General features: G+C 47.4%; 1 protein-coding gene across 9 annotated transcripts in view; it reads left to right on the top strand.

Moving 5' to 3' along the window:
- LOC123741697 (RNA binding protein fox-1 homolog 3) overlaps nucleotides 1-12502 on the top strand; it is a 385849-nt gene that overhangs the window by 340333 nt on the left and 33014 nt on the right. For all 9 annotated transcript variants that reach the window (XM_082971476.1, XM_082971477.1, XM_082971473.1 and 6 more), the window contains 2 exons: nucleotides 2594-2845; nucleotides 11014-11151. In XM_082971476.1, the coding sequence (XP_082827602.1) occupies nucleotides 2594-2845; nucleotides 11014-11151 (390 nt within the window). The remainder of the gene's footprint in view (nucleotides 1-2593; nucleotides 2846-11013; nucleotides 11152-12502) is intronic.

Below are 12502 nucleotides of genomic sequence, written 5' to 3'. Positions count from 1 at the left end.
GAGAAAGGTGGGAGTAAGAGATAGCGAGAGAGAGATAGGAGATCGATACAGACTGGGCGTTCTGTCTGGATTCCTGTATTCCCCCTGGTCCTGTCGATGGAGGAGGGGTTTAGCTAACTCCTACCGTCTGGCCTTGTGCGGGGGCGCTGAATTACCACGCTGGGACCTGCTCGTCCATCGTTAACACGCCTGCAGGTGGACGAACGCCGCCTGCCGCCCGGGGCCTCATAACACCACACAAACGACTAGGAGCAGTTTCTCTTCGGCCATAACTTAACGTCTCCCCGTCAGAGCCGTGAGAGATGGGAGAGATGGGAACTGCAACCTGCGCCTGAGAGCTTTATGGTTGATATGGTGTTGGGGTTTTCATCAGGCACTGTGGATTATCACCAGCTAAAAGGATGTGCGGTCACAGAGGGACCAACGCTGCTGATTTGCATGGGTCCTTTTTTCTCTTCTAGTTCATTTCCAGTTGAATAACTTGTTTGTCACATACATCAGAGAGAAGGGGAAGATCATACAAGAGCCAGTGTTACTTTGTGTTTCACTAATGAGCCCCGTTCTCTACTCACACCCATAGACCCCCACTCCTTGCTTTTGGTTTGCTGCCCTTTGAAACAGTGCTGTGGTGCTGTATAGTGCAGTACAACACTTTGTTGCTGCATCTCTCTCTCTCTCTCTCTCTCTCTCTCTCTCTCTCTCTCTCTCTCTCTCTCTCTCTCTCGCTCTCTCTCTTGCTCTCGCTCTCGCTCCCAGCTCCAGGCTGTTACCCAGTGTTGTGTGTCACATGGCTTTATTTCAGTCCCATGCCCTTGTTTTATGCTCCAAGAACAATAGGCGTGACACAAGTACACTGGTGCTCTGTGCCTCGCCATGTCTAACAGAATCCTCTAATGTAGCCTTGATCTCCCATATGGTGTGAAAACTGTTTCTCATACATGCCTTGTTGTCATCTGGACTCAAGCTTTCTTTCCTAATTGATTTGTTGATGTTAGACCACTTAAACTGGCTCATGGGGAAACTATGTGAAAGGTCTCAGCTGCTGCTGTTCCATGAGAAGCTTCCGTTTTTAGGTAGCTAACCAGCCCCCTTCCTTGAAGTGGGTGCTTAAAAGTTTAAAATTGCCGACATCAAGAGTCGACTTGAATAAGGATGCCCTGCAATGCAAGTAGGTTATATAACGCCATGACTAGAGGGAGATGAAAAGTAGAGCACAGGGGGAGAGATTAAAAATGTTTCAGCACAAAACGGGAGGGAAGAAAGAGACGGGGGAACGAGAGGGGAGGTAAGGAGAGAGAGATGGAGGTAAGCAGGGTAGGTGAGGTTACGGAGGTGTTGAGGGCCCAGGCCTTGAGACTCTGTGGCTTCTCTTGAAGCTGGTTTCCAAAACATTTATAGCGCTGGGCGCTATGCTGCACGGCTCCGCTCCCTCATTAAAGCACAGGCCTCCTCTTCTCTCCTCCAGCCCAACTAGCTACGGCTGTCTGTGGAAGCCTGCAACATAGAGCCCAAACAGCAATGCACACAAGTGCGAAAAAAGGAATAAAAAGCATTTATCTCTCCTCTCTCCGTCCCTCGCCAGTTAAGGCTTGGAAGAGACAGAAACTTCTCTATCTGTTTACTGTTATTGTTTTTCCCCTTACCCATAAGCCTCTTTGTCTTCTCTTATCGGAGGAGTTATGCGTTCAGCTCTTGTGATCTGTATCTCCAAATTTGATTGGGGATATTTGGTGGGAATGTGTTATTGGATTCTGCCGTTATTGTCTCACCTTTTTTAAAACCCAGTTGTTGGGGTTTTAATGTAGAGGTGTGGTATCTGTTCTAGCAGGGCTCAGTGTGTAGAACAATAAGACATGCTCTCCTCTAGTCCTACCATTGCTTTGCTTAACAATGTGCACCAGCCAGAAAAGTCCATTAATTCAACAGCTCATCATCTTAAGCGCCCACACGAGAGAAAGGGTTTGCAAAGCGCCTGCCACGTCTCTACCAGCCATCTATCACTTAAGTCACTCAGGAGCACAGAGACAGAACAAGACGAGTAGGACAGAATGAAAGAGGGATATGAGTGAGGGAGGGGGTGAGAAGGAAGAGCCAAGGACAGGACAGATGTATCAAGTAAGATTCAGGTAGTAGGTGTTCAAAGCAGAAAAGTGGAACACAGAAAGGAATCGGCTGCTCCTATAACCGACCTGTCATTTGAATCAAAGGCTCTAATCAAAATTGTATCAATTAATTGATCTTTCCTCTTGCGCTTTGCCATGAGTGCAATTGAGTTTCCTCCTCGCTCCTGCCCCACCACCAGAGAGCCGTGCTCTACACACCATAAACTATGTTCATTAATAATGATCAAGGAATCCTCTAATCTGGGGTGAAATATGATATGATAGCTATTTCCCTGAGATACTTAGTTTGCAGGACAACTCTTCATCTCCCCAGCTACTTCCAAAGCACAGGGGAAACCAGCATGTCTTTCATGCTGCGTTGTTCTTTAGTACTACTAACAACGTACTCCACTGTTCTAACAATGTAACTTTAATCACAAGTGATGTGGAACAATGAGTGTAACACTGTCTTCTCCTCTTTGTCTTAATAGGGTAACCAAGAGGCCACCAACCCCCCAGAAGCCATGGCCCAGCCGTACACGCCAGCCCAGTATCCGCCTCCCCCACAGAATGGCATCCCGGCCGAGTTTGCGGCACCCCACCCCCTCCCCACGCAGGACTACACCGGGCAGAACAGGGTTCCCGAGCACGCCATGACCCTCTACACCCCCACACAGACGCACAGTGAGCCGCCGGGCACCGACAACAACACGCCCGCCATCACCGCCAACACGACTGTACCGGTCAGTACCGCTCAACAACACAACACACACCTGGCATTATCTTAAATTAGGTTGATGACCGGAGGTGTTTAAGGAACCTTAGCCTTAAGACCATTACCAGTAGGATTGTTAATAAAGGCTTGGAAGCAGGAAGTGATGGAATATTACATATGGCGGTCATAAGGTTGTGCAGTGGCTCATTCGGTTAGGTAACGTTAACGTTACACAACTACCCAGAGTGTACAAGGGTGCAGGAGTAGACTTTGATGTCAGAAAATACATAAAGATGTCAAAGAGTGGAGCTGATTCTGCGTGAGTTGGAGTTGATTGAACTTAATTGGAAACGTTGTGGCGAAATCAAAGTGCATTTTTGAGAAGCCGGGCTCTCTGGAAAACGTGGAAACCTGAAGGGTTTTATTTATTTCCGCCAGTGAGATTCAACATGCTGTACACATGAATCATTTAGGCTCTGTGAAAGGGGGACAAGCCCTCCCCCTGATCCATTTGGTTATGGAGTTAGTGGAAAGGAGAGGAGGGAAAGTTGCACTCTATGCCTGCAGGGGCCTGGGCTTGGCCAGCCAAAAAGCCCTGCCTAATTGGTCAAATTAGCTAATTAGCTGTAAATGTATATAAACCTCTGAGAATGTCCCTCAACATATTGCACTGCCTCCTGAGGAGCTGCCGCTAAGCCAGGATTATCCACAAACACTTTCTCTGAGTTAAATATGGGGAATTCAGCAAACAGCTATTATTCCATAGTAAGATATGTCAAATTCACCATACTGACAGCTATTTTACCATAGTAGAATGTCAAATTCACCATACTGACAGCTATTTTACCATAGTAGAATATGTCAAATTCAGCATACTGACAGCTATTTTACCATAGTAGAATATGTCAAATTCACCATACTGACAGCTATTTTACCATAGTAGAATGTCAAATTCACCATACTGACAGCTATTTTACCATAGTAGAATATGTCAAATTCACCATACTGACAGCTATTTTACCATAGTAGAATGTCAAATTCACCATACTGACAGCTATTTTACCATAGTAGAATATGTCAAATTCACCATACTGACAACTATTTTACCATAGTAGAATATGTCAAATTCACCATACCCTGCAGCTATTTCTCCACAGTAAAATATGTTGAATTCAGCATATTACATCACCATTTTTCCATGTAGTTAAAACAGCTTGAATTCAACCGTGTTGTTATTTTTTCATAATTTGACATGTCAAATACTGAATATTACACAGCTACTTTCCGTAGTTAAATATATAAAATTCTACATATAACAGCTAGTTTCTGTCATGGTTAAATATGTTGAGTTCAGCATATTCAGCAGCCTATACTTTGGACCAATAGGACAGAGCAAACACTATAGCGATGTGAGCCCACCAGGTAGGCGTTGACATGTGGTTTAAATTAAGTGAAAGTATACAAAATATATTTTATATATAAAATATGCCATAACCTGGGATTCACCCTTTCTGGAGGTGGTTGAGGATCAGAGAGGAGGATTCAGCAGAAGTCTCCCTCTCTCTAACTCCTGATAATACCAGCGGGAGAAAATGTGACTTCAGTCCGGCCTTTCTTCCTTTCCTCCCTCTCTTCCTCTCCTCCTCTCACATGAAACCACTTGCTGGGAGAGGTCAGCTGGGGGTCAAGGCTGCTCCTCTGAGGGATTCAAGTCACCCATAAAAAACATCATTAACAACTCCATTTTCCTAAACATAGAAGCACTGAAGCACCATGGATAATGGGTGGAGAAATCAGCTGTGAATTACAGGTACAGATATAGCAAAGCCATGTGCATAACTGTAGCATTGCTCTGTAATGAAATCATGTTTGATTTGAAGATGTGTGTGACTCCGTCGTCATGGCTGACTCTTAATGGCAGCTACACAGATATACTGTGTTCAGTGAGTAAGGAGAGACTTAGCAGGAGGTTCCACTCCCCTGCTCAGGACCCTGCCGTGTCGCTGCCTCTCATTCCCCCACGCCACTCACTTCTTCTCTCGCCATTTTAGATTTCATTTCATCTGTCCACCCGCTGTGAAGAAAGCCAAGTGACGTGGCCATGGAGAGATGAGAGACAGCCCTGCTTTCCTTCACGGCTCCCTCCCTCTCTCACTATCTTTCTCCCTCTCCCTTTCCCTCCCTTTCTTTCCCCCACTCTCTCTTTCTCTCTCTACCCCTCTCTCTCTCCTTCTTTCTCCATCTCTCCCAGCCAGTGAGGAGAGAGGGATCAGATTAGTGGGCTGTAAACAGAGTGGCTGGCTAATCCCTGGGGCCGCTGGTGTAGGGGAGCACTCCCCACCGCTGTGCCCCCCACCACCACTGCTGCTCCGCGCTGCGCTCCCCTGCTTTAATGACAGAGCCAGCCTGTTTGCTTTGGGTGCCACAGAAGGGCGCGGGTGTCTTTGATTAGGACACCCTGCAGAAACATAGATTGGGGAGCAGATCAGCACTCACTGGGCTCCCACTCCTCAGTGCTTTACTCTGGCCGTCTTGGAAAAGTTATAGACTTTAAAAGAGTCATGAGGAAAAGAGAATGCAATGCATGGATTCTGTGTGAATTCCCGGCGGAGGGTTGGCAGTGTGTGTTTAATGAGGGATTGCCTCTCCTCTCTCCTCATCTCTCCAGTCAGTCAGTCCTCCTCTACTCCAGGGAGGTGCTGTTGTCCAGACTCAGACCTCTGGGGCCTGCTGTGTGACTCCCATGTTCAAACGACACTCACATGAAAGCGGGTGACTTGAGGATAGAAAGAGGCAGTCAAACTTTCTCCAAATCCTCAGAGAGAGAATGAGACTGTAGAAAGGGGCTGCCAGCAAGTTCTGTTTAAAAAAAGCGGAGCTCGTTATCTAGCAAGCGCCATTCAAATAGTCCAAGGTTGGGTTTGGATTTCATGAGTTATCATTCTTTTTATTCAGATAACAAATTAAGGCAGTGTCGTTAGGACTGCACTCAATTCCCGATTTTTCAAAGTCTGTGTCAGCTGCATGAGGACTATCCAAAGTGGATTCTGGGAGCTTGTGATAACAGACACATGGGCTATACATATGCAGACACACATACAGTTCAAGCACATGGAAGAGTATGCACACTCACTCAGATGATCTCTCTTAGAGAGAGTTTGCGATTCGCAAGAGATTCTAGCAGCCTATGCCTGGATGATGAGTGTATATATGACCCAGTTAAAGGGGATGTCTGTGTTATCTATAGGAATAGCAGGCCAGGGGGAGGGAGGGAGGAGGGTCTCTACTCTACCTCTCTCTCACCCCCTGCTATTTCAGGTGACTGAAGAAGGGATTTGTTTACAGCTTCTTTAGAGAAGAAGAGACAAACAATGGAGGATTAGATGGGGGGGGGGTGCATTAAAGGAAGGCATTATAATTCTTGTGAGCGACGACTCGGTATGCCCCCCACTTAATCGGATGTAATCTACCTGCTTGGCGGCGTTCCAATCAGATAGTTTCAATTATGTGCTTGTAATGCCACTGAGAGGAGGGGGAATGTGCTGAGCACAGCACTTTGAAAGCGATTTGCAAATAACGGCGAGGGAGTCTGTTAGAGGAATGAATGAACAGGAAGCAGGGTGGGTGACTCGCCGCCCGAGATGACAGCTACGCTTGGCGGGGACAGTAGTGGCAGGCGGCGGGTGACGCCTGGGGTTGCATCAGCCTCCCTCCCTCGCCATGACTGTGACAGCAGCTGCCAGGTCGGTAAAGTGCCACTGAACGGGGTCTCCTATGGCAGGATTATTCAACCGGGGGTCCGGGGAAATATAGATTTTTTAAATAAGTGGACCCCCCCCCCCCCCCCTAATGTTTTTATGAATATCGCTAGCAACAGCAGAATAAACACATTTTTTATTATATACATACTGTAGAACAGATGAGAATATCATATTTCTAATGATGTCAACATTATTCTTCAACTCTGAATATTGAGCAAATTACACTCATTGGAGTATCTGACATAGGCTTTGAAACAGCACCTGCGAAAAGGCTACCAGTGTGGCAAGTGCCGCTGGCTGCTGGAAAGCTTTCTTGACTTGGACATTCATTTTTACCAACACATGGCTAACCTTTGTTTAACCAGATAAACAGCTGCTCTAGGCGAAAATGAGTTTGGAGTTACCTTTCTAACTAATAGACTATATTAGTTATTGATTTGATTTATTAGGATCCCCATTAGCTGACGTTAACAGCGACAGCTAGTCTCACTGGGTAACATAACAAAAAAGACATTACAGACAAAAGACTTTACAAGTTACATACATTTAAAAACATGAACATGTAGTGTGTGTGTAAAACATGAACGTGTAGTGTGTGTGTAAAAACAGGAACATGTAGTGTGTGTGTAAAACATGAACGTGTGTGTGTGTAAAAACAGGAACATGTAGTGTGTGTGTAAAAACATGAACATGTAGTGTGTGTGTAAAAACATGAACATGTAGTGTGTGTGTAAAAACATGAACATGTAGTGTGTGTGTAAAAACATGAACATGTAGTGTGTGTGTGTGCATCAAGCAGTTACACATACAGTACATGTCAGTACATACACACAACAAGTTTACACACAAGAGTTTACACTTCCTCTTCAAATTATAATGTGAGGGGGTCAAAATATTTACCAAATGTATTCATTTTAAAATGTTGATAACTTTTCCTTTCCATTAACATTCACCAGATGATAAGACAGGATGTCTTTGCTAACGTATGATGGGTATTGCCGGGTGCCTGGGAGGGGGTCCCTGGGCAAGAAAAGGTTGAAGACCCCTGTCATATGGTAATGCACATGTAATTATTTTACGCTGTAACCATCTCACCTTCTCCCAACCAGCCTGGATCCAGATGATCCCTCAGGAGGAGCCATGGAGAGACAAGGGCACTAAACTCACTGACAGAAACACAGAGATCCACAGATGGAGTCTGGGTTAAATAGCTATAGCTGTATGAGTGCCAGTCGTATTTACCTCTAGTCAGTATGGAAGAAGTGTGTGAAGTAAAAGTGAATCTGAAGGTTTGCTAACACACAGCTAGAGGACCCCATGATAAGAAGCCAGTAGCCAAGCTGCTGGAGGACAGGACAGTGAGTCAGTTGTTGTGCAGTCTGGTAACATACGGTAAAGGTTGATAGAGTCATGTGTGACCGATGAAACAGATTGACCCGCGGTCCCCAGTGCCTTGTCACCCTCCACAGTAGTCGGGCATCTGTCTGCCGTGTGTCACCCTGGGACCCAACATGGCAACTCAGGCTATTAACCTCTAGTACAGGAGGACATGGCACACTGATGACCCCTTCCTCCCTTTTCACTCTGTCACCCGCCACTCCACCCCTCCACTACTCTACCAGTCTGATACTGGAACTAGCTAGCCCAGCTCACCCCTCCACTACTCTACCAGTCTGATACCGGAGCTAGCTAGCCCAGCTCACCCCTCCACTACTCTACCAGTCTGATACTGGAGCTAGCTAGCCCAGCTCACCCCTCCACTACTCTACCAGTCTGATACCGGAGCTAGCTAGCCCAGCTCACCCCTCCACTACTCTACCAGTCTGATACTGGAGCTAGCTAGCCCAGCTCACCCCTCCACTACTCTACCAGTCTGATACCGGAGCTAGCTAGCCCAGCTCACCCCTCCACTACTCTACCAGTCTGATACCGGAGCTAGCTAGCCCAGCTCACCCCTCCACTACTCTACCAGTCTGATACTGGAGCTAGCTAGCCCAGCTCACCCCTCCACTACTCTACCAGTCTGATACTGGAGCTAGCTAGCCCAGCTCACCCCTCCACTACTCTACCAGTCTGATACTGGAACTAGCTAGCCCAGCTCACCCCTCCACTACTCTACCAGTCTGATACTGGAACTAGCTAGCCCAGCTCACCCCTCCACTACTCTACCAGTCTGATACTGGAACTAGCTAGCCCAGCTCACCCCTCCACTACTCTACCAGTCTGATACTGGAACTAGCTAGCCCAGCTCACCCCTCCACTACTCTACCAGACTGATACTGGAACTAGCTAGCCCGCTCACCCCTCCACTACTCTACCAGTCTGATACTGGAACTAGCTAGCCCAGCTCACCCCTCCACTACTCTACCAGTCTGATACTGGAACTAGCTAGCCCGCTCACCCCTCCACTACTCTACCAGTCTGATACCGGAGCTAGCTAGCCCAGCTCACCCCTCCACTACTCTACCAGTCTGATACTGGAGCTAGCTAGCCCAGCTCACCCCTCCACTACTCTACCAGTCTGATACTGGAGCTAGCTAGCCCAGCTCACCCCTCCACTACTCTACCAGTCTGATACTGGAGCTAGCTAGCCCAGCTCACCCCTCCACTACTCTACCAGTCTGATACTGGAACTAGCTAGCCCGCTCACCCCTCCACTACTCTACCAGTCTGATACCGGAGCTAGCTAGCCCAGCTCACCCCTCCACTACTTTACCAGTCTGATACTGGAGCTAGCTAGCCCAGCTCACCCCTCCACTACTCTACCAGTCTGATACTGGAACTAGCTAGCCCAGCTCACCCCTACACTGGCTCCTGTGCCCTTCTCCACATGATAACCTCTGAACATGACTAAACATCACTGAACACAGGGCTTTCAGACCTGCCATCACCAATGTGCCCTACCAGGATGGCTGGAGGGGAGACTAAGTGGGACCTTGAATCAAACAACTGTCAGTGTTAACAATGTATGTCACCATCTCCGAATGGGCCATAAAAGCAAATAAATGAGGGCCATTACAGTGGAGATTGTGATTATGATAATGAGAATAATAAAGGCGATCATCATTATGATCATGATGATAATGATAATACTGTGATGATGAATTATAATGAATAAATCCCTAGCCCATTTCCTAAATGGTGGGATATGTATCACCCAGGGGCCTGCAGCCACCCGACGGCCTTGGAGCAGGGAGCGGGTTGTTGGATGGTGGAGAGAGGTGTGTGTGTGTGTGTGTGTGTGTGTGTGTGTGTGTGTGTGTGTGTGTGTGTGTGTGTGTGTGTGTGTGCGTGTGCTTGTCTGTACATGTGTTTGTCTGTATGTGCACATCTGTCAGCCTTTTTTGTTCTCGATCTAAGGTTCCTCTCTTTTCACTCTGTCGTCCTTCACTATCTTATTTCCCCTTCTCTCTCTCTCCCTCTCCTTCTGTGTGTGTGTGTATGTGTGTGTGTGTGTGCGTGTGCGTGCGTGTGTGTGTGTGTGTGTACTCGCGGGGTGTCTGTGTATGTGACTCCAGCCAGCCCGTGTAATATGGAGTGTTTGCCATTGCTCAAGGAGCACATCCCTGGGGACCTTGGAGTTTACATATCATATTCAAACAGCTTTTGTACTCCCTCTCAATCTAACCAAGCCTCGCTTCCTATTTCACTCCTCTCTCTTTATCTTTCTCTCTCTTTTTTCCCCCACCTCTCAAAGTTTTTTCATTTATTTCATAACGCCAGAAGTGTCTACAAAAGGTCTGGGTTTTAATTTTGGTAAACACATTTAAATGATGTAATCTGTTGTTATGCAGACAGAGTTGGGCCCTAATGATCCTTCCATGGAGAGGGTAAATGGTTCTGATGACCAGTGAAGGTTTTTACAGGAAACAAATCTTGTGAAACCCTCTCCCTCTAAAACTGGGTCGGTTTGAGTAAACAAGCCAGCAGCCATGTTGAAATTCATCACTCTTGTCTGAGAGAGAACTAAGTGGGATTTGTCATAGACATCAGACATGTCATTTATATCACAATGTCAGCACTGCATTCGCATAATGATGGAGTCGACAACGTAGGAGCTCTGGGCCTCTGCACTCCTACGGCAGTGTGCAAACAACACCAGTAATGTGTCTCAAGTCTAGATGTGTCAGAAGCGCTAGGATCTATATCCATGCCTTTCTGTCAAACCCCTCAATTTTTCTTTCTTGTGGCTCCAGAAGCTAAGTGCAAGAGATTAATAAGTGGATTTGTAATGCATGACCTCAGGTTTTAAACCATAATTCATCAGCTGTTTAGCGTTTTCTGCTTCTTGCCAGATTGAAAAATTGCAGACGCTAAGTAAGTTAGTTAGCCGGTCCCCCTCTGTCTCTCTTCCCCCTCACCATGTGACCCGAAGGTACAGTAGTAGGAACTAATGAGCTGCTTGTGTCTTTCTGCTGTTGTTTCCCTCTGGCAGACAGATGACGTGACGCAATCAGAGGTCTCCCTGCAGCTGCAGCTCTCGGACTCCTCGGAGAAACAGCAGCCCAAGAGGTTACATGTCTCCAACATCCCCTTCCGCTTCCGTGACCCCGACCTGCGGCAAATGTTTGGGGTGAGATCCCTTCCCTCTCCCTGAACTCACTGGGGGAAACCATTCTTTACCCACCCACACATATCATGGTACCTGCCTGGAGTGTGTATTGTCTCTCTCTCTCTCTCTCTCTCTCTCTCTCTCTCTCTCTCTCTCTAGAAAGTCCAGACACACATTCATCCTGATCCCAGAACAGGTGTACTCTCTTTTCCCTGAAAGTGTAACCTCTCTGTCTCGCATTTCACTCCAGTCCTTAAAATTAACACAACAAAAAAAGTATATAATTATAATGGATCCGAATCGGGAGCATTGCCAAAAATCTAATTTGAATGTTGCACGCTAATTTAGGTCATTATAAGCTACAGGCGTTAATTTTCATCGTTATGGAGACGACGTCAAACTGATGATATTAATTACAGGAGAGCCTGGCTACGGCGTAATAAATTACTGGACAACACGGCTGCTGTCTTTCTCTCTCTCTCTCTCTCTCTCTCTCTCTCTCTCTCTCTCTCTCTCTCTCTCTCTCTCTCTCTCTCTCTCTCTCTCTCTCCTTCCTGTGCTGTCTGATTGTTGGGTTTATTGTTTCCAGCTCTGGAGCAGGTCCTGTGGAATCCAAATTGCCTCAGTAATTAGCTCGGAGGCTTTGTGCGCCTGGCCGACGTGTGTGTGCAGCTTATGGATATGTGATGCAAATTTAACAGTGGCCCTCCCAGCAGCCCTCCCCTCTCTAACTTTCCGGGCAGTCGGTGGCTGGGTCCTGGGATTGATGGTTGTGGGCAGAGCTGGTTGCTGGTTGGGAGAGGAGATATCCTGTCTGTGCTGTATTAACGTGCCGGCTCAGCTCCGGCTCCACCCCTGGATATGGCCTCCACAATGACCCTGTGTCTGTGTGTATGTGATCAGTGGTGTGCAGCCCCATCCCTCTGGCTCTAATGGCTGCCCTGCCGCCAGGGGCTCAATACACCATTACCGTTACACACGAGCAGAGCCCGCAGACATACAGGCAGGCAGAGAAGAGCGAAAGGGAAAGGCAGCGGTGAGATGGTGCATGTGTCAATGGTGGAGCAGTGGAACCCAGTGCAGCGCAGCCGAACCCAGCGCTGCTGCCAAGCCCCCAGGACCTCCATCTGCTCCCACAAGTTGTGAAGAGCCCCTCTCTCCAGCTCTCTAGTGACGTGCACACTTAGCTGGGACCCTCCATCAGCCACCAGCAGAGAGCTAAAACAGAGACTAGCTAGCACCTGCTAACAGAGACTCTAGCAAGCCCCTAAACAAGGAGGGAGGGTTTGAGAGTTACCCTACCCCTCCGTAGGGGTTAAGGGTGCGGAGGATGACCCTCTGAGTCACTAACGAGGCGCAGAATGAAAGCCTC

The sequence above is a fragment of the Salmo salar genome, chromosome 03, assembly GCF_965601325.2.
Source record: "Salmo salar chromosome 03, fSalSal1, whole genome shotgun sequence".
NCBI lineage: Eukaryota > Metazoa > Chordata > Actinopteri > Salmoniformes > Salmonidae > Salmo > Salmo salar.
This window is presented reverse-complemented; position numbering and strand designations above follow the sequence as displayed.